Raw genomic sequence first — 21,991 nt, forward strand, 5'->3', positions numbered from 1 at the left:
GTTTAGGGTGAGGGGGAACAAGGTGGGTGGGGGTGAGCATGGGGTGGATCCTAGGCTCAAGACACACAGCCAGAAAAGGCTTGGGGGCGGGGCCTAGGCAGGGTGACGTTCAAGCGTGCAGCGGGGCCTCTGCTTAGGACCTGCATGGAAGGAGAGAGGCAGCACGTCTAAAGGAGGGCCTCTGGAGTGAGGAGTTCCAGAGTTTGGAGGTAAGGCCCTGAGTGAGGGTGTGTGGGTGGGGTTTAGGCCCAGCACGATGCAGGGGGTCTCTGAGTGTAGAGTTGGGGGTGTAGGTTCGGGGCTTGGGCTCGGCACGGCAAGAGGGAGGCTCCAAGGGTACAGGATTAGGCCCAGAAGCCCAACAGGCTCCCCGGTACCTAAGTGGACAGGGAAAGCACTGCCCGCGTTCCCTTCTGTTCCTCCATGCCCCTCCCCCACCATCTCCCCCAGGGTCTCCCCCATCACCCCTGGACCCCTAACCGTGGGTGGGTCCCGCTGGGTGTAGGAACTCCTCCCCTCTCCCACCCAGAGGTCCGGCCTTTATTTTTGCTCCCCTTCCCTCCCTCCCACTCCCTCAGGACCCGCATGGCTGGAGGGGGCCTTGGTGGGCAGAGGACCAGTCCTGGGATCTCAGCAGGCTCCCAGGGGCCCAAGTGGGCAGGGGAAACCTGGCCACGCTCCCTTTTGATCCTCTGCTCTCCCAGTGGTTCCCCAATTTCCCGCTTTGGCATGGGATCCCTTCCCCTCCCCCAGCCGCCCCTCAGGGACGCCAGTCCCGTCCTGCCTCCACTTCTCCCCCTTCACTCCCCCCACGCCCACGTCCTACCCCATCACTGGGGGTTCCTCCTGCCCCTTAGGTGTCTGTGGTCCCCCACTGGTGCCTGGTAGGTGCCCTAGTTGTGCAGAGGCGCAAATTCTGCATCCTCCTAGTCCGCCATCTTGACTCCCGACCTGCCTGACTTCTAATGGTCAACATAATACTCCAAGACATAATTAAGACCATCAGTGCAAATACAATAGGAAACAAAACAAACATACCTCCTGTTCTTCCATTACCAATCTGCACAACAGGTTGAAGGCTCCGTTCATTTTGTAATAAATGAGGCAAATGATAATAAATACTTGGCACTTGAAGAGATTTTTTGCTTGTTAACTCCCTCAAGAGCTTTAGGGTACCATCTGAAATACAGAAGTATAATCAATCCACCGTAATACCTTACTTATAGAAGTTGCTGATGTTACAAAGATAGTGGTAAACATTTATGAAAACTAAAAGAATTTTCTATCCTAATTTCATACTTTGGTCAATGAGATTTCTAAGGACACTTAGGCAACCAGAGTCTCACAGAGTCATGATGATGATAACAGTCTGAGCGAAGCTAAAAAGGTCAGCCAGAGTACCACGAGAAGATAGAATGTGAACCACTCACCTTTATAATGTGCCAGAACTCAAGCCCTGGGGGACAGACTGTAAACACGCTATCCACTCATGAAAATGTAATAATAATAAGTACAACGACCACCAGTAACTTTCACTTTTTTATGCTATTATATTTGACCAAAATTTCACATGGAAGATTTTTTTTTAGTTCAAGTACACTAATTTAAACAGCACAAGTTGAGAATGTTTGGTACAGTTCATAACTTTCAAATCGTTTTTCAGTTTTTATGAGAGGAACCAATGAACCATTTAATATAATAGAAAATAAAACCTTGGTAGGATAACCAATATTGTTTTAAAATTCCATTGAACTAGAACTTAACCTTTTAAATAAGCAAGTTAGCAGTAAGGACTTGCAGTCTCAATAACAATTTTATACAGAGCCATATGAAAATTCCCTTAAAGTATTCTGAATATTCAGAACCGAAAGTTCACAAAAGAAATGAAACTATCACACATGAAATTAAAGTTTAACCTCATGTAAAAGCAACAACTACAAATTACAAGACAACAATATCTACCCATCAAATTAAGTTAGCAGATTAAACAGTAATATTAAATTGTGGTGATAATGTGATAAATGTTTCAGCTATTAAGAACAGCATCAAAACCCTTAAAACATTCCTGCCCTATTATTCAGTAATTTCCCTTTTAGGAATTTAACTTCTATGCAATCAATAAATATTTAGTGAATTATCACTGTTGTTCCAGCCACTGTGGCATGTTTGGAAATCAACAGTCATCAAAACACAGATTCTGTTTTTAAGAAAGTCATAATCTAATGAAAATAACTTAAGGCCTACCATAAAAGTAATTGATTTATATACAGAGATGTTCTTCACAGAGTTATAAATTGGGGGACAAAAACAACCCAGAATAATCCTATTTGCCTATTTGTAGAAAAATATTTAATATATTATAGTATATGATTAGCTGATATATATGTCATCAAAAATGGTATTTTAAAAGAATATTCAATGCCATAGTAAAATGCTAATAGCATAATTTCAAGAGCAAAAATAAGGCCATAAAACACACAATTACAATTTTGAAGAAAAATATGCATGGAAAAAAGACTGGAAGAAAACAAAGAATGTTAACCATTCCATAATTTTAAATGTTACTGTGCCATAATACAAATTTTACAATCAGGAGGGGAAGAAAGGGGCGTGAATCTCTAAAAATAAGGTAAGGTACTGAATCTCAAGATGAGAGGAATTAATGGTGAAAGATTATAACAGATAATGCTAAATGAAAAAGTGTATTCTTCTTGGAAGATTATGTAGATTTGGAGTCAACTGATTATATACATATATCAATTTAGTCATTAGAATAAGAATAGGAAAGAAACAGAAGATGGTTGATATTCATTTCACTCAGACCAGAATTTCTGAGAGAGGGAACAGGTCAGGTACCCCCAAAAGTACCCATTATAAAACTGTATCTTTTTATTTCTTATAAGTCATATCTGAGAGCTCTAATTGCTTCAGATAGCGCAAAGGTTCCCCAGAGTCCATCTGAAGTCCACACAAGTCACAACAGAAACATGCATAAACACCAAGTTAAATTTTAGTCTCATTCTAAATGTTTTTTTTAAAAGATGCTGGTTCTTCACTATTGGCAGTGAAATTTATACAACTGAAACTTAACTTAATATTACTCTCTTTAAATCAAATTTAGCAATTAATAAACTTGTTTTATAATTAACCACAACAGAAAAAGTTTTGTATGGTGATTTTTCTCTCTGTAGAGGGTAACAAATGTTGGCTGATAAGCGACTCTAGACAGCTTTCAAAGAGAGTATTTCACATAACACGTTGAAAATGTAATCTTTTCATAAAACCAAAAATATCGTCTGTACCTGAAAATTTATTCACCGTATCCTTACTTCTGTTTGTTTCTGCTCCTACACGCTTGAACTGCTGTACAATGGCACTGAGTTCGGAAGACCGCTGAGAGATTCTGTGTTCAGCTATTCGGAGCCGTTCTTTTAAAGCAAGAAATTCTCGTTGATAAGCAATCAGTTTTTCTAGAAGCAAAACCAAAAGTTATTAGTATATTTCTTTAAAAAAGAAAACCACTATAATCGAAACAGAATTGTAACATTAGGGATTTTAAAGTTGCATTTTTCAGAAACAGATATTCATTAACGAATTCACTGAGACAGAATTGAAAATAAAAAAGAGCCTCAACTAACAAAGTGGTGGGAAAGCCACCAGTAACTTAGTGCTATTAATATCTGTAAGAATATGGGCACTTTCTAATTAGCACTTCAGAAAGTTAAAGATAGGGAGAAATAGACAAAGTTTTTGGAATTAATACTTCAAGCATAATACCAAGATCATTTCTCAAAAGGTACAAACAACTATAAAGACCCTATTTGTATGAAAATAGAGATGAAGCATTGAAACTAATGATAATATATCTAATAATATAATGAATATAACATATTTTATAGCGTAACCACTCATTTCCATAGGCTGTTTCCTCTGTACTTCCTATTCTGCAAAAATTTCCCTAGGCCAGACTTTGGTCAAATTCCTGATCCCTAACAACTCAATCAGGTAGATGTTAAGATGACCCTAAAAGTCAATTATATGAATTTAAGAGAATCACAGGTCAGGAAAGCCTGGTCTGGGAAATAAAAGTGGATTTTATGAGGATAAACGTAGGCACTGAAGCAATAGTATGAGACAGCTCAGATACAAAGTGCACAGTGAGAAGAGGCCCCAAGACAGAACTGGACACCAAAATCTAAGAGAGGCCGAAAAGAAACCATGCATTTATCTTGATCAGCAGCACCGGAAGGGAGCTGAGGCTGGTAAATGGTCTGAGCAATTTCCACAACCTCATTAAACTAACAAAAATCAGAACAACCGTTTCAGCTTCTCTATCAAGCTAGATAATCTAAGGCTACTATTTTGACATCTAAACAAAACAAACCTTGGAAAGACTCTTTTTAATTTATATTGTAATCTCTGCTTTACTCAATCAAGGATGGAATCGTTCTGTACAAAACAGAATCAAGAAATATAAATCTGCCTGTCTCATAAAGCTAGCCTTGAAAATAGTCATATTATTCTTTGGCCCTTACATAAAGGACCACAGAGTAAATACCTCTGAAGAATTCTGTGGCAGGGAAGAAAGCCTCCCCTTCTTAACTGTCATATTTCCCTGTATTGAACAATGTATTAATAAGCAGCTCTAGTTTCCGTAATTTGCTGGCTTTAGGAGGAAAGGAAGGGAGGGGTGTTGTGATTAGGAAAGGGCATACAGGGGAGCCTCAGGGTGCCAGCAAGGTTCTATTTATTGACCTGGTTCCTGGTTAAAAAAAATTCATTACTATACATCCATGGTTTAGGCACTTTTCCATATGTGTTAATTGACAATAGAAGAAATGTTAAAAAGATACTATTCACAAACACAAAACTATAAACAATTATACTATAACAATTTTAACAAGAGGCACATGAGAGTTATGTGATAAAAACTATAAGCCTTTTCCTGAAGCCTATAATGGAAGAAAAAAATGAAGTCATTTATTAATCCCAATCTTGCAAAAAAAAATAGATAAATCCTACCCTAAACTAATAATAAATGCAACACTTTTTAAAACATCAACGAAATTTTTTTGGAACTTGAATTTTGACATGTGGTTCTAAAATTCATGAAAAAACAATGTTTTTAAAAGGTCAAAAAAATCTAGAAATAGGTAACTTGCTCTGAAATCAGAACATACTTTAAGGCTATAGAAGTGAAAACCGTGTTAAATGCCAAGTCTAAAGAGTAGGGACAAGGGCCAATCACACCAAGCAGATTGTGTCCAAAATGAGCATGAGTGAACTGTCCTGTGATTTCTTCCCCCTTTACCTCTTACCACTTACATGGTGCCAAGATAGTGAATTATAGACCTCTGCCACTAAAAAAGAATTAGAACCCTTTGGAAAAATAACTTTAAGATGAGCCCGGAGCATTCTTGTGTCAAATAAGAAAATGTTATTTCATTTTATTTTACTTTATTTTAACATCTTTATTGGAGTATAACTGCTTTACCATGGTGTGTTAGTTTCTGCTTTATAACAAAGTGAATCAGCTATATGCATACATATATCCCCATATCCCCTCCCTCTTGCGTCTCCCTCCCACCTTCCATATCCCACCCCTCTAGGTGGTCACAAAGCACCGAGCTGATCTCCCTGTGCTATGCAGCTGCTTCTCACTAGCTATCTTACATTTGGTAGTGTATATATGTCAATGCTGCTCTCTCACTTCATCCCAGCTTACCCTTCCCCCTCCCCATGTCCTTAAGTCCATTCTCTACGTCTCTGTCTTTATTTCTGTCCTGCCCTTAGGTTAATCAGAACCGTTTTTTCCTTCTTAGATTCCATATGTACGTGTAGCATACAATATTTGTTTTTCTCTCTCTGACTTACTTCAGTCTGTATGACAGACTCTATGCCCATCCTCCTCACTACAAATAACTCAATTTTGTTTCTTTTTATGGCTAATATTCCACTGTATATATGATCTTCTTTATCCACTCACCTGTCAATGAACACTTAGGTTGCTTCCGTGTCCTGGCTGTTGTAAATAGTGCTGCAATGAACGTTGTGGTACATGACTCTTTTTGAATTATGGTTTTCTCAGGGTATATGCCCAGTAGTGGGATTACTGGGTCATATGGTAGTTCTACTTTTAGTTCTTTAAGGAACCTCCATACTGTTCTCCATAGAGGCTGTATCAATTTACATTCCCACCAGCAGTGCAGGAGGGTTCCTTTTCTCCACACCCTCTCCAGCATTTACTGTTTGTAGATTTTTTGATGATGGCCATTCTGACCACTGTGAGGTGATATCTCACTGTAGTTTTGATTTGCATTTCTCTAATGATTAGTGATGTTGAGCATCTTTTCATGTGTTTGTTGGCAATCTGTGTATCTTCTTTGGAGAAATGTCTATTTCAGCCTTCTGCCCATTTTTGGATTGGGTTGTTTGCCTTTTTGAGATTGAGCTGCATTAGCTGCTTCTATATTTCGGACATTAATCGTTTGTCAGTTGCTTCGTTTGCAAATATTTTCTCGCATTTTGAGGGTGGTCTTTTCATTTTGTTTATGGTTTCCTTTGATGTGCAAAAGCTTTTAAATTTCATTGGGTCCCATTTGTTTATTTTTGTTATTTATTTCCATTTCTCTAGGAGGTGGGTCAAAAAGGATCTTGCTGTGATTTATGTCAGAGTGTTCTGCCTACATTTTCCTCTAAGAGTTTGATAGTGTCTGGTGTTACATTTGGTCTTTAATCCATTTTGAGTTTATTTTTGTGTATGGTGTTAGGAAGTGTTCTAATTTCATTCTTTTACATGCAACTGTCCAGCTTTCCCAGCACCACTTATTGAGGATGCTGCCTTTTCTCCACTGTATACTCTTGTCCCCTTTATCAAAAATAAGGTGATCATATGTGCATGGGGTTCTCTCTGGGCTTTCTATCCTATTCCATTGATCTATATTTCTGTTTTTGTGCCAGTACCATACTGTCTTGATTACTGTAGCTTTGTAGTATAGTCTGAAGTCTAGGAACCTGATTCTTCCAGCTCCGTTTTTCTTTTTTAGATTGCTTTGGCTATTGGGGTCATTTGCGTTTCCATACAAATTGTGACTTTTTTTTGTTCTAGTTCTGTGAAAAATGCCAGTGGTAGTTTGATGGGGATTGCATTGAATCTGTAGATTGCTTTGGGTAGTACAGTCATTTTCACAATGTTGATGCTTCCAATCCGAGGACATGGTATACCTCTCCATCTGCTTGTACCACCTTTAATTTCTTTTATCAGTGTCTTATAGTTTCCTGCATACAGGACTTTTGTCTCCTTAGGTAGGTTTATTCCTAGGTATTCTACCCTTCTTGTTGCAATGATAAATGGGAGTGTTTCCTGAATTTCTCTTTCAAATTTTTCATCATTTGTGTATAGGAATGCAAGAGATTTCTGTGCATTAATTTTGTATCCTGCTACTCTACCAAATTCACTGATTAGCTCTAGTAGTTTTCTGGTAGCATCTTTAGGCTTCTCTATGTATAGTAACATGTTATCTGCAAACAGTAACAGTTTTACTTCTGTTCTGATTTGGATGCCTTTAATTTCTTTTTCTTCCCTGATTCCTGTGGCTAAAACTTCCAAAACTATGTTGAATAACAGTGGTGAGAGTGGGCAACCTTGTCTTGCTCCTGACCTTAGAGGAAATGCTTTCAGTTTTTCACCACTGAGAACAATGTTGGCTGTGAGTTTGTCATACATGGCTTTTATTATGTTGAGGTAGGTTCCCTCTATGCCTACTTTCTGTAGAGTTTTTATCATAAACGGGTGTTGAATTTTCTCGAAAGCTTTTTCTGCATCTATTGAGTTTATCATATAGTTTTTATCCTTCAATTTATTAATATGGTGTATCAAATTGACTGATTTCATACATTGAAGAATCCTTGCATTCCTGAGATAAAACCCACTTGATCATGGTGTATGATCCTTTTAATGAGCTGTTGGATTCTATTTGCTAGTATTTTGTTGAGGACTTTTGTATCTATGTGCATCAGTGATGTTAGCCTGTAGTTTTCTTTTTTCTGACATCTCTGTATGGTTTTGGTATCAGGGTGATGATGGCCTCATAGAATGAGTTTGGGAGTGTTACTCCCTCTGCTATATTTTGGAAGAGTTTGAGAAGGGCAGGTGTTAGCTCTTTTCTAAATGTTTGATAGAATTCTCCTGTGAAGCCAACTGGTCCTGGGCTTTTGTTTGTTGGAAGATTTTTAATCCCAGTTTCAGTTTCAGTGCTTGTGACTGGTCTCTATATATTTTCTATTTCCTCCTGGTTCAGTCTTGGAAGGCTGTGCTTTTCTAAGAATTTGTCCGTTTCTTCCAGGTTGTCCATTTTATTGGCATAGAGTTGCTTATAATAATCTCCCATGATCCTTTGTATTTCTGCAGTATCAATTGTTACTTCTCCTTTTTCATTTGTAATTCTGTTGATCTGAGTCTTTTCCCTTTTTCTCCTTGATGAGTCTGGCTAATGGTTTATCAAGTGTGCTTATCTTCTCAAAGAACCAGCTTTTAGTTTAATCGATCTTTGTTACTGTTTTCATTTCTTTTTCATCTAATTCTGATCTGATCTTTAAGATTTCTTTCTTCTGCTAACTTTGGGGTTTTTGTTGTTGTTGTTGTTCTTTCTGTAACTGATTTAGGTGCAAAGTTAGGCTGTTTATTTTAGATTTTTCTTCTTCCTTGAGGTAGGACTGTATTGCTATAAACTTCCCTCTTAGAACTGTTTTGGCTGCATCCCATGGGTTTTGGGTCATCGTGTTTTCATTGTCATTTGCTTCTAGGTATTTTTTTATTTCCTCTTTGATTTCTTCAGTGATCTCTTGGTTATTTAGTAGTGTAGTGTTTAGCCTCCATGTGTTTGTATTTTCTAGGGTTTTTTTTTTTCCTGTAATTGATATCTAGCCTTATAGCATTGTGGTTGGAAAAGATACTTGATACGGTTTCAATTTTCTTAAATTTACCAAGGCTTGATTTGTGACCCAAGATACAGTCTATCCTAGAGAGTGTTCCATGAGCATTTGAGAAAAAAGTGTATTCTCTTGTTTTGGAATGGAATGTCCTATAAATATCAATTAAGTCCATCTAGTTTAATGTATCATTTAAATCTTGTGTTTCCTTATTTGTTTTCATTTTGGATGATCTGTCCATTGGTGAAAGTGGGGTGTTAAACTCCCCTACTATGATTGTGTTACAGTCGATTTCTCCTTTTATGGCTGTTAGGATTTGCCTTATGTACTGAGGTGCTCCTATGTTGCGTGCATAAATATTTATAATTATTATATCTTCTTCTTGGATTGATCCCTTGATCATTATGTAGTATCCCTCTTTGTATCTTGTAACAGTCTTTATTTTAAAGTCTAAGAAAATGTTATTTTAAAAAAAGGACATAGATTGCAATTTAAAAAAATTAAATTAAAAAAAATAATAAAAGGGAGAAGTTCAAGATGGCAGAAGAGTAAGACGTGGACATCACCTTCGTCCCCACAAATACATCAGAAATACATCTACATGTGGAACAACTCCTACAGAACACCTACTGAATGCTTGCAGAAGACCTCAGACCTCCCTAAAGGCAAGGAACTCCCCACGTACCTGGGTAGGGCAAAGAAAAAAGAAAAAACACAAAGAAAATAATAGGGACAGGATCTGCACCCCTGGGAGGGAGCTTGAAGTAGGAAAATTTCCCCACCCTAGGAAGCCCCTTCACTGTTGGAGACAGTGGGTGGCGGGGGGGAGCTTCGGAGCCGCGGAGCAGAGCACAGCAACAGCGATGCAGACGGCAAAGCGGAGAGATTCCCACACAGAGGATCGGTGCCAACCAGCACTCACCAGCCTGAGAGGCTTGTCTGCTCACCCGCCTGGGCAGGTGGGGGCTGGGAGCTGAGGCTCGGGCTTTGGAGGTGAGATCCCCAGGGAAAGGACTGGGGTTGGCTGCATGAACACAGCCTTAAGTGGGCTAGTGTACCACAGCTATCAGGGAGGGAGTCTGGGAAAAAGTCTGGAACTGCCTAAGAGGTAAGAGACCCTTGTTTTGGGGTGTGCGAGGAGAGAGGATTCAGAGCACCGCCTGAACAAGCTCCAGAGACGGGCGTGAGCTGTGGCTATCAGCACAGATACCAGAAACGGGCATGAAACGCTAAGGCCGCTGCCGCAGCCACCAAGAAGCATGCATGCAAGCACAGGTCCCTATCCACACCTCCCCTCCTGGGAACCTGTGCAGCCTGCCAATGCCAGGGTCCCGTGATGCAGGGACAACTTCCCAGAACACACGGCGCGCCTCAGGCTGTTGCAACATCATGCTGACCTCTGCTGCTGCAGGCTGGCCCAGCATTCCATACCCCTCCCTCTCCCCGACCGGAGTGAGCCAGAGCCCCCTAATCAGCTGCTGCTTTAACCCCATCCTCTTTGGATGGGAACAGACACCCTCAGGAGACCTACACGCAGAGGTGAGGCCAAATCCAAAGCTGAACCCCAGGAGCTGTGCGCACAAAGAAGAGAAAGGGAAATCTCTCCCAGCAGCCTCAGCAGCAGTGGATTAAATCTCCACAATCAACTTGATGTACCCTGTGTCTGTGGAACACCTGAATACACAACGCATTATCCCAAAATTGAGGCAGTGGACTTTGGGAGCAACGATATATATTTTTTATTCCTTCTTCTCTTTCTGTGAATGTATATTTGTATGCTTCATTGTGCGATTTTATCTGTATAGCTTTGCTGTTACCATTTGTCCTACGGTTCTGTCTGTCCAGTTTGTTGGGGTTTTTTTTGGGGGGGGGGGCGGTTTTTAGTATACTTTTTAGTGCTTGTAATCATCAGTGGATTTGTTTTTTGGTTTGGTTGCTCTCTTCTTTCTTTTTCTTTTTCCTTTTTTATTACTTTTCAATTTCATTTTTAATAATTATTTTTTATTTTAATAAATTTACTTTTTCTTTCTTTCTCTCTTTATTTCTCCCTTTTCTTCTGAGCCGTGTGGCTGACAGGGTCTTGGTGCTCCGGCCAGGTGTCAGGCCTGTGTCTCTGAGGTGGGAGAGCCAACTTCAGGACACTGGACCACAAGAGACCTCCCAGCTCCACATAATATCAAACAGCGAAAATCTCCCAGAGATCTCCATCTCAACACCAACACCCAGCTTCACTCAACGACCAGCAAGCTACAGTGCTGGACACCCTATGCCAAACAACTAGCAAGACAGGAACACAACCGCACGCATTAGCAGAGAGGCTGCCTAAAATCATAATAACGTCACAGACACCCCAAAACACACCACCAGACACAGACGTGACCACCAGAAAGACAAGATCCAACCCCACTGACCAGAACACAGGCACTAGTCCCCTACACCAGGAAGCCTACTCAACCCACTGAACCAGCCTTAGACACTGGGGTCAGACAACAAAAACAACGGGAACTACGAACCTGCAGCCTATGAAAAGGAGACCCAAAACACAGTGAGTTAAGCAAAATGAGAAGACAGAGAAACACACAGCAGATGAAGGAGCAAGATAAAAACCCATCAGACCAAACAAATAAAGAGGAAACAGGCAGTCTCCCTGAAAAAGAATTCAGAGTAATGATAGTAAAGATGATCCAAAATCTTGGAAATAGAATGAAGAAAATAAAAGAAACGTTTAACAAGGACCTAGAAAAACTAAAGAGCAAACAAACAGTGATGAACAACACAATATATGAAATTAAGTATTCTCTAGAAGGGATCAATAGTAGAATAACTGAGGCAGGAAAACGGATAAGTGACCTGGAAGATAAAATAGTGGAAATAACTACTGCAGACCAGAATAAAGAAAAAAGACTGAAAAGAACTGAGGACAGTCTCAGAGACCTCTGGGACAATATTAAACGCACCAACATTGGAATTATTGGGGTTCCAGAAGAAGAGGAGAAAAAGAAAGGGATGAAAAAATATTTGAAGACATTATAGTTGAAACCTTCCCTAATATGGTAAAGGAAATAGTTAATCAAGTCCAGGAAGTGCAGAGAGTCCCATACAGGATAAATCTAAGGAGAAACATGCCAAGACACATATTAATCAAACTATCAAAAATTAAATAAAGAAAAAAAATTAAAAGCAGCAAGGAAAAAACGACAAATAACATACAAGGGAATCCCCATAAGGATAACAGCTGATCTTTCAGCAGAAACTCTGCAAGCCAGAAGGGAGTAGCAGGACATATTTAAAGTGATGAAAGGGAAGAAGCTACAACCAAGATTACTCTTCCCAGAAAGGATCTCATTCAGCTTTGACAGAGAAATTAAAACCTTTACAGACAAGCAAAAGCTAAGAGAATTCACCACCACCAAACCAGCTCTACAACAAATGCTAAAGGAACTTCTCTAAGTGGGAAACACAAGAGAAGACAAGGACCTACAAAAACAAACCGAAAACAATGAAGAAAATGGTAGTAGGAACATACCTATCGATAATTATCTTAAATGTAAATGGATTAAATGCTCCAACCAAAAGACACAGACTGGCTGAATGGATACAAAAACAAGACCTATATATGCGCTGTATACAAGAGACCCACTTGAGACCTAGGGACACATACAGACTGAAAGTGAGGGGATGGAAAAAGATATTCCATGCAAATGGAAATCAAAAGAAAGCTGGAGTAGCAATTCTCATATCAGACAAAATAGATATTAAAATAAAGACTATTACAAGAGACAAAGAAGGACACTAAATAATAATCAAGGGATGAATCCAAGAAAAATATATAACCATTTTAAATATTTATGCACCCAACAAAGGAGCACCTCAATACATAAGGCAAATACTAACAGGTATAAAAGGGGAAATCTACAGTAACACAATCATAGTAGGGGACTTTAACGCCCCACTTTCACCAATGGACAGATCATCCAAAATGAAAATAAATAAGGAAACATAAGCTTTAAATGATACATTAAACAAGATGGACTTAATTGATATTTATAGGACATTCCATCCAAAAACAACAGAATACACATTTTTCTCAAGTGCTCATGGAACATCCTCCAGGATAGATCATATATTGGGTCACAAATCAAGCCTTGGTAAATTTAAGAAAATTGAAATCACATCAAATATCTTTTCCAACCACAACGCTATGAGACTACATATCAATTACAGGAAAAAATCTGTAAAACATACAAACACATGGAGGCTAAACAATACACTACTAAATAACCAAGAGATCACTGAAGAAATCAAAGAAGAAATCAAAAAATACCTAGAACCAAATGACAATGAAAACACGACGACCCAAAACCTATGGGATGCAGCAAAAGCAGTTTTAAGAGGGAAGCTTATAGCTATACAAGCCTACCTCAAGAAACAAGAAAAATATCAAATAACCTAACCTTATACCTAAAGCAATTAGAGAACAAAGAACAAAAAAACCCCAACGTTAGCAGAAGGTAAAAAACCATAAAGATCAGATCAGAAATAAATGAAAAAGAAATGAAGGAAACAGTAGAAAAAATCAATAAAACTAAAAGCTGGTTCTTTGAGAAGATAAACAAACTTGATAAACCATTAGCCAGACTCATCAAGAAAAAAAGGGAGAATACTCAAACCAACAGAATAAGAAATGAAAAAGGAGAAATAACAACTGACACTGCAGAAATACAAAGGATCATGAGAGATTACTACAAGCAACTCCATGCCAATAAAATGGACAACCTGGAAGAAATGGACAAATTCTTAGAAAAGCACAACCTTCCCAGACTGAACCAGGAAGAAACAGAAAATATAAACAGACCAATCACAAACGCTGAAACTGAGACTGTGATTAAAAATCTTCCAACAAACAAAAGCCCAGGACCAGATGGCTTCATAGGCAAATCCTACCAAACATTTAGAGAATACCTAACACCTGTCCTTCTCAAACTCTTCCAAAATATAGCAGAGGGAGGAACACTCCCAAACTCATTCTATGAGGCCATCACCACCCTGATCCCAAAACCTGACCAAGATGTCACAAAAAAGAAAACTACAGGCCGATATCACAGATGAACATAGATGCAAAAAAACCTCAACAAAATACTAGCAAACAGAATCCAACAGCACATAAAAAAGGATCATACACCATCATCAAGTGGGGTTTATCCCAGGAATGCAAGGATTCTTCAATATGTGCAAATCAATCAATGTGATAAACCATATTAACAAACTGAAGGATAAAAACCATATCATCATCCCAATAGATGCAGAAAAAGCTTCTGACAAAATTCAACACCCATTTATGATAAAAAACCCTCCAGAAAGTAGGCATCCTCAACATAATAAAGGCCATATATGAGAAACCCACAGCCTATATCCTCCTCAATGGTGAAAAACTGAAACCATTTCCACTAAGATCAGCAACAAGACAAGGTTGCCCAGTCTCAACACTATTATTCAACATAGTTTTGGAAGTTTTAGCCACAGCAGTCAGAGAAGAAAAGGAAATAAAAGGAATCCAAATCACAAAAGAAGAAGTAAAGCTGTCACTGTTTGCAGATGACATGATACTATACATAGAGAATCCTAAAGACACTACCAGAAAACTACTAGAGCTAATCAATGAATTTGGCAGAGTAGCAGGAAAGAAAATTAATGCATAGAAATCTCTTGCATTGCTATACATTAATGATGAAAAACCTGAAAGAGAAATTAAGGAAACACTTCCATTTACCATTGCAACAAAAAGAATAAAATACCTAGGAATAAGCCTACCTAAGCAGACAAAAGACCTGCATGCAGAAAACTATAAGACAGCGATGAAAGATGATACAAACAGATGGAGAGATATACCATATTCTTGGATTGGAAGAATCAATATTGTGAAAATGACTAGACTACCCAAAGCAATCTACAGATTGAATGCAATCCCTATCAAACTACCAATGGCATTTTTCACAGAACTAGAACAAAAAATTTCACGATTTGTAAGGAAACACAATAGACTCCGAATAGCCAAAGAAAACTTGAGAAAGAAAAACAGAGCTGGAAGAATCAGGCTCCCTGATCTGACTATACTACAGACCTACAGTAATCAAGACAGTATGGTACTAGCACAAAAACAGAAATATAGATCAATGGAACAGGACAGAAAGCCCAGAGATAAACCCATGTACATATGGTCACCTTATTTTTGATAAAGGAGGCAAGTGTATACAATAGAGAAAAGACAGCCTCTTCCATAAGTGTTGCTGAGAAAATTGGACAGCTACTTGTAAAAGAATGAAATCAGAACACTCCCTAACACCATACACAAAAATAAACTCAAAATGGATTAAAGACCAAATGTAAGGGCAGACACTATCAAGCTCTCAGAGGAAAACGTAGGCAGAACACTCTGACATAAATCACAGCAAGATCCTTTTTGACCCACCTTCTAGAGAAATTGAAATAAAAATAAACAAAGGGGACCTAATGAAACTTAAAAGCTTTTGCACAGCAAAGGAAACTAAAAACAAGAGAAAAAGACAACCCTCAAAATGGGAGAAAATATTTGCAAATGAAGCAACTGACAAAGGATTAATCTCCAAAATATACAAGCAGCTCATGCAGCTCAATATCAAAAAACAAACAACCCAATCCAAAAATGGGCAGAAGACCTAAACAGACATTTCTCCAAAGAAGATATACAGATTGCCAACAAACACATGAAAAGATGCTCAACATCACTAATCATTAGAGAAATGCAAATCTAAACTAAAATGAGGTATCACCTCACACTGGTCAGAATGGCCATCAGAAAATCTACAAACAATAAATGCTGGAGAGGGTGTGGAGAAAAGGAATCCTCCTGCACTGCTGGTGGGAATGTAAATTGATACAGCCACTATGGAGAACAGTATGAAGGCTCCTTAAAGAACTAAAAATAGAACTACCATACCACCCAGCAATCCCACTACTGGGCATATACCCTGAGAAAACCATAATTCAAAGAGTCATGTACCACAATGTTCACTGCCGCTCTATTTACAATAGCCAGGACATGGAAGCAACCTAAGTGTCCATCGACATATGAATGGATAAAGAAGATGTGGCAAATATATACAATGGAATATTACTTAGCCATAAAAAGAAACGAAATTGAGCTATTTGTAGTGAGGTGGATGGACCTAGAGTCTGTCATACAGAGTGAAGTAAGTCAGAAAGAGAAAAAAAAAATACCATATGCTAACACATATATATGGAACCTAAAAAAAAAAAAGTTCTGAAGAACCTAAGGACAGGACAGGAATAAAGACCCAGATGTAGAGAATGGACTTGAGGACATGGGGAAGGGGAAGTGTTAGCTGGAACGAAGTGAGAGCGTGGCATGGACTTATATACACTACCAAATGTAAAATAGCTAGTGGGAAGCAGTCGCATAGCACAGAGACGTCAGCTCAGTGCTTTGTGACCACCTAGATGGGTGGGACAGGGAGGGTGGGAGGGAGACGCAAGAGGGAGGAGATATGGGGATATAGGTATATGTATAGCTGATTCACTTTGTTATAAAGCAGAAAGTAACAAACAATTGTAAAGCAATTAAACTCCAATAAAGATGTTAAAAATAAATAAATAAATAAAAATAAATTCCTTGAGGACAGAAGTCAAAAAAAAAAAACAAGAACATGTCGTAATGGCACAGGAAGCCACTCGAGGTGCTCCCCCTGGCTAAATTCACTGCAATTTAAGTACCAAAACAATTACTGATGGTAATGAATTATAACTTATTAAATAAAGTAAGAATCTGTGAGTCCATATTAATAAATAACAACTAATAGATGAGAGAAAAGTGTTTCTTACAGTGGAATGCCAGCTTATAAATGATGAAAGAAGGATGAATGTTAGAAAATCACCCCTTTGCAACTTTCCAAGCAATAACTGAGTCAGGCGAAAATCAAAAATGGATGCTAGAGAAAGACAAATGCTGTATGACATCACCTATATGTGGAATCTAAAAAATACAGCAATTAGTGAATATAACAAAAAAGAAGCAGACTCACACATATAGTGAACAGACTAGTGGTTACCAGTGGTTACCAGTGGGGAAAGGGAAGAGGGGAGGGGCCAGACAGGGGACGGGGAGTGGGAGGTACAAACTACTGGGTATAGGATAGATTCCAGAATGTATTGTACAACATGGCGAATATAGCCAATATTTTATAATAATTGTAAATGAAAAGTAACTTTTAAAAATTGTGTGAATTTTTTTTAATTTTTAATAAAAAAAAAAAAAGGATGCCAAAACCGGTGGGTGAAAGTTTAATGAGGAAAAGGATATGTATATCATCTCAAAGTATCTTCCCACAAAGTAGCCATTCATTTACAAAAGGAAAAACGCTACCTTTATCTTGGAGAAACCTGGCAGATATGTTAATCACATGATCAAAGTTCACATCAGCAGTAACGGACCAGATATCATGTGCCCTCTGCCATGATGCACAGAGGACACACCTCATTTATGTGGTATTCTTGCCAAAAATGCATCATCTGAGCCTAATCTCAAGGAAACATCAGACACATCCAAAGTGAGCAACAATGCACAAAACAAAAAGTTACTGCTTAAAAAATGTCAAGGTCATCGAAGACAGAGGCTTAGGAACTGCCCCAGACAAGAGACTGAAGGGGACAAGACAACTACATACAAACTACAATCCTGGAGGGGATACTGGACCAGAAAGAAAAAAAATGCTATAAAGAATGTCATTAGAACAAAGTAACAGAAGACAGACGACAGAGTATGTAACATTGTGCCAAAGAGTATGTAACACTGAACTAATGATACATTTCCTAAATTTGACACCTGAACTGTTGTAATGTAAGAGAATTCCCTGTTGTTAGGAGATAAAATTATTTAGGAGTAAAAAGACACAATTTCTGTAATTTACTCTCAAATGGTCCTGAAAAGAAACAAATATCTATAGATACATAGAAAGATGATAGAGGCAAACTGTTCACAGTACGTGAAATGCATAGAGAAGTTGTTTGTACCGTCCTTATAACTCTTCATTTCTTCATTTGAAACTTTTTTAAAAATTAAAAGTTTTTAAGAAGTAAGCAGGAGGATGGGATGGCATACAGGTTCAGTCTTTTAGCAGCTCTTGAGTGGTGGGAGGGATACGGATCTGGGTGCAGCCTCTGCCCTACATGCATTTTCTTGGTACTTTTGGGAACCACCTTCCCAAAGGCCAGCCTCACCAAGTAAGGAGGGTAGCCAGTAGCAGCGGACAAATACTCCCACTCCAAATTCCAAACTGCCCCCCTGCTTTGAGGTGAACTGGCCATGCTTTTGAAAAGATCCCTGGGGCCCACGGACCGCTGGATAAAGTCACACGTATTTTCTTTCAGGTCCAGATGTGACTACTGCTCTTACTCCAGAGCCCACAGCTGTGAAAGGGCTCAGCATGGGGTCACTTCCCATCTCGCTCGCATCCATCCTTTGCTTCTAACGCCACCCTTCCGTATTAAAAGTGTTCTCTCCTGGGAGTTTGGGGTTAGCAGATGCAAACTATTATATACAGAATGGATAAACAACAAGGTCCTACTGTATAGCACACGAACTCTATTCAGTATCCTATAAGAAACCATAATGGAAAAGAATGTGAAAGAAGAATATTTATATGTGTAATATGTGTAAAACTGAATATATGTATGTGTAAAACTGAATATGTGTATGTGTAAAACTGAATCACTTTGCCGGACACCTGAAACTAACACATTGTAAACCAACTATACTTCAGTAAAATACATTTTAAAACATAATAAAAAAATAAAAGTGTTCTCTCCGTGACATCAGATCAAGTCCACACTCTACCTAGAAAGCCAAGACTGTGCAGTAAAGCTCTCAGCTAGTCCTGCTAGGAATTCCACGGGACACTGCTGGCTCTTCTAAGCAGAGAGCAGTTACACATGGTCTTTCTACAACCCTCCCTCGCAGCATATCCTCCACAGTCCATGCAAACATAGCGTTACTAGCAACCTCTAGAATTTTCTCCATTCATATTTCCCATAGTACTACCTTGCTCTCTTGGGGAGAGTGGCTTACCAGCTCTCAGAAAAAGTTCAAACCTTAACATAATAGACAAACTACTCCTTCAAATTAGTGATATGTGTTTGACAATTTCCTGTTTTCAACATTAGTATCAAAATTCTTATTTTTGTGTTTCTCTGAATCATTTCAATCAGTTTCTGTGCAGGAACCTAGCAGGAACCCATGAGGAAACTTTCACACTATCATCTTACTGGAAGTCCCTGGTTTTGTTTACCATTTTGTTTTTACTGAAGATTGAATCTAACTTTTTTTAATTGTAGAAAAGCACATACCCAGATTAGACAAATCTAAGTACAAATCACATTCTGTGAACCTAAGAATCTGAAACATAGAAAATTTCTAAAGAAACCACTTTAATTCCTTCACATCAAGTAATCAAGTCAGTTTTCCAGTGAAAAGGGTACCTTTAGGCTTTCAAAGAATTACTGGTTGAGCCATATGAAATGGCTGATATTTGACCACTTTTGACAAAAAATAGCAATTTCAGATAGTTCAGCAAATTAAGTAAGTCTTAGATTCAACAATGTAATTTAAAAATCTATAAATAGGTCTTCCCTGGTGGTGCAGTGGTTGCAAGTCCGCCTGCTGATGCAGGGGACACGGGTTCGTGCCCCGGTCCGGGAGGATCCCACATGCCGCAGAGCGGCTGGGCCCATGAGCCATGGCCGCTGAGCCTGCGCGTCCGGAGCCTGTGCTCCGCAGCTGGAGAGGCCACAACAGTGAGAGGCCCGCGTACCGCAATAAAAAAAAAAAAAATCTATAAATAGTATAGATGAAAAATTAACACAAAGATGCACAAATAACTAACCTGATACATAAAAACAGAACAGAAAAGTTCATTTTTCAAATAGTACCTTGTTATTAGCAAGACTCGGAGGATACTACTTAATTCTATGAGCTAACATTTAAAAATGGGCTTTTTATGTTGAAGTTAAAATTAGCAAAAAGTAAACCCACTTTTAAATAATTTTAATATTTATTAAATAATAAAATTCTGCCACTGGAAAGAATGTTGACAAGTCATCTCCATCCCTCTGTTCTTTAGTACTTACCCTGAACTATTTCATACAGATAAAATTTTTGGCAAAATATGAAAAACTTCCTGAGTAACAGATTCCAAAACTGACCAAGTTGTATACTTCAGGAAGTCACTGACTTTGAAAACATTTTATTTCACGTTCACCGTTCTTATACAACCATTTTTAAATAGAAAGGAGAAGGCTTAACATGAAACTATGGACAATTTAATACTTACAAATCTCTTACAGAAAACATTAAAGAACTGGATTCAGAAGGTAGTTTAGGAGAGCTAAAGCCTAGAAAAACCAAAAGACAGGAGTCCAGATGAAATAGGTTAAAAGACCAGAATTGGAAAAGACAATTCTAATGAGCTAAAAATGGTTAGCTAAAAGTTACAAACAAGACTGGGTCTCTCGTTGTTTCTTTAACTTTACTGTGCATAAGAACCACCAGGAAGAGCTTGTTAAAACACAAAGTTCTGGACCCTATCTCCAAAGATGCTGATTCCACAGGTCTGACACGGGGCCTGAGAATTTCTATCAAGCTCCAAGGGGATGCTGGGCCACTGAGTGAGTAGCTCTAAGGGAGACTATACTGTCCTCCATGTAGGTCTAGTCTCTAGCATCCTGGAAACCTGTGCTGTTCTCCTGTCCTACCTCCTTCTCTCCTTCGGACTAGCTGTTAAGAGCTCCAGGGACAGGAGGGGGTTCATCAAAAATTTCAGGTTCATAATCCTCCAGATAACACTTGGGGCAGAGAGGGTTTCAAAATATCCAGTAGACGCCTATTTCCAAGGTGTCTTTTAAGAGTTACAGGAATTAACAAGATCAATCCCTAGTTTTTGGAGTATTCCCGTCAGGACCCACGGATTATGAAAAGATCTGTACCCTTCTAAACTCAAAAGGGAAAATGGGGCTCATAGATATAAAGAATCATACATTTTATTTACATTAAAACAAAGAAAATAATTCTGTTTGTTGCTTTACATAATGTTCTCACTATGCTTACAAAACAGGACCCTAAGTAGTGAATATCAGATACGCTATGGTTGAAAAGTTTTCTGGAACACGATCACTATTTCTGAGTTGACCCATAAGTAATATAATCATTAATCCTGTCATTCCAAACAAACTTCCAGGTAGAGGTTTAATAAGTTAAAATCCATCCACTGACCTTAAAAAGCACAAAACCTTAAGATATAAAATGATGCTGCATATACCTATAACACACACTTTCTTAGAAATATTTTCTCCATCTAAATAGTTGCAATCATTTTCCTTGATTTCCCTTGAAGACAGGGTAATCTATTTTTAGTAATTTTATCATTAAGTCCCAAATTCTATTACCACTGTGAAATGAGAAGAAAAAACAACAATTTGCATAACCTAGGATAATGTTCATTAAAGTAAACTTAGCCATAACAACAGTTTTTTACTTCTAAAAAATATAAATTATGATTTTATGCAATCTGGGTTTTTGAAATTCAACAAGCCATAAGGAGCTTGGAGTAAAAATCACCAAATGGTTATAAACTAATTTTCCTTAAGTACTTAAACTTATTGGCAGACATTTTCTATAAAGGTGTTGATTTGTTCCCAAAAGAAAAAAAAACTATTTGTATTCTAAAAGATATAACGGTATTTATGTTTCTATGAAGAATCCCTCAAGACAGAGCATTTTATTCTTCATTAGAATCATCTTTACTTAAAAAGAAGGATACTGGGGCTTCCCTGGTGGCGCAGTGGTTGAGAGTCCGCCTGCCGATGCGGGGGACACAGGTTCATGCCCTGGTCCAGGAGGATCCCACATGCTGCGGAGCGGCTGGGCCCGTGAGCCATGGCCGCTGAGCCTGCGCGTCCGGAGCCTGTACTCCGCAATGGGAGAGGCCACGACGGTGAGAGGCCCACGTACCGC

The 21,991-nt window shown here is 38.6% G+C and overlaps 1 protein-coding gene across 1 annotated transcript in view; it reads right to left on the minus strand.

The window, feature by feature from the left end:
- The window catches only part of MGAT4A (alpha-1,3-mannosyl-glycoprotein 4-beta-N-acetylglucosaminyltransferase A), a 107,817-nt gene that overhangs the window by 58,247 nt on the left and 27,579 nt on the right, over positions 1 to 21,991 (minus strand). The window contains exons 2-3 of the mRNA XM_007466881.1: positions 3,303 to 3,470; positions 1,039 to 1,179 (exon numbers count right to left, since the gene is read on the minus strand). Of these exons, the coding sequence (XP_007466943.1) occupies positions 1,039 to 1,179; positions 3,303 to 3,470 (309 nt within the window). The remainder of the gene's footprint in view (positions 1 to 1,038; positions 1,180 to 3,302; positions 3,471 to 21,991) is intronic.

This window comes from Lipotes vexillifer, unplaced genomic scaffold (assembly GCF_000442215.2).
Source record: "Lipotes vexillifer unplaced genomic scaffold, Lipotes_vexillifer_v1.1 scaffold28, whole genome shotgun sequence".
Classification (NCBI taxonomy): Eukaryota; Metazoa; Chordata; class Mammalia; order Artiodactyla; family Lipotidae; genus Lipotes; species Lipotes vexillifer.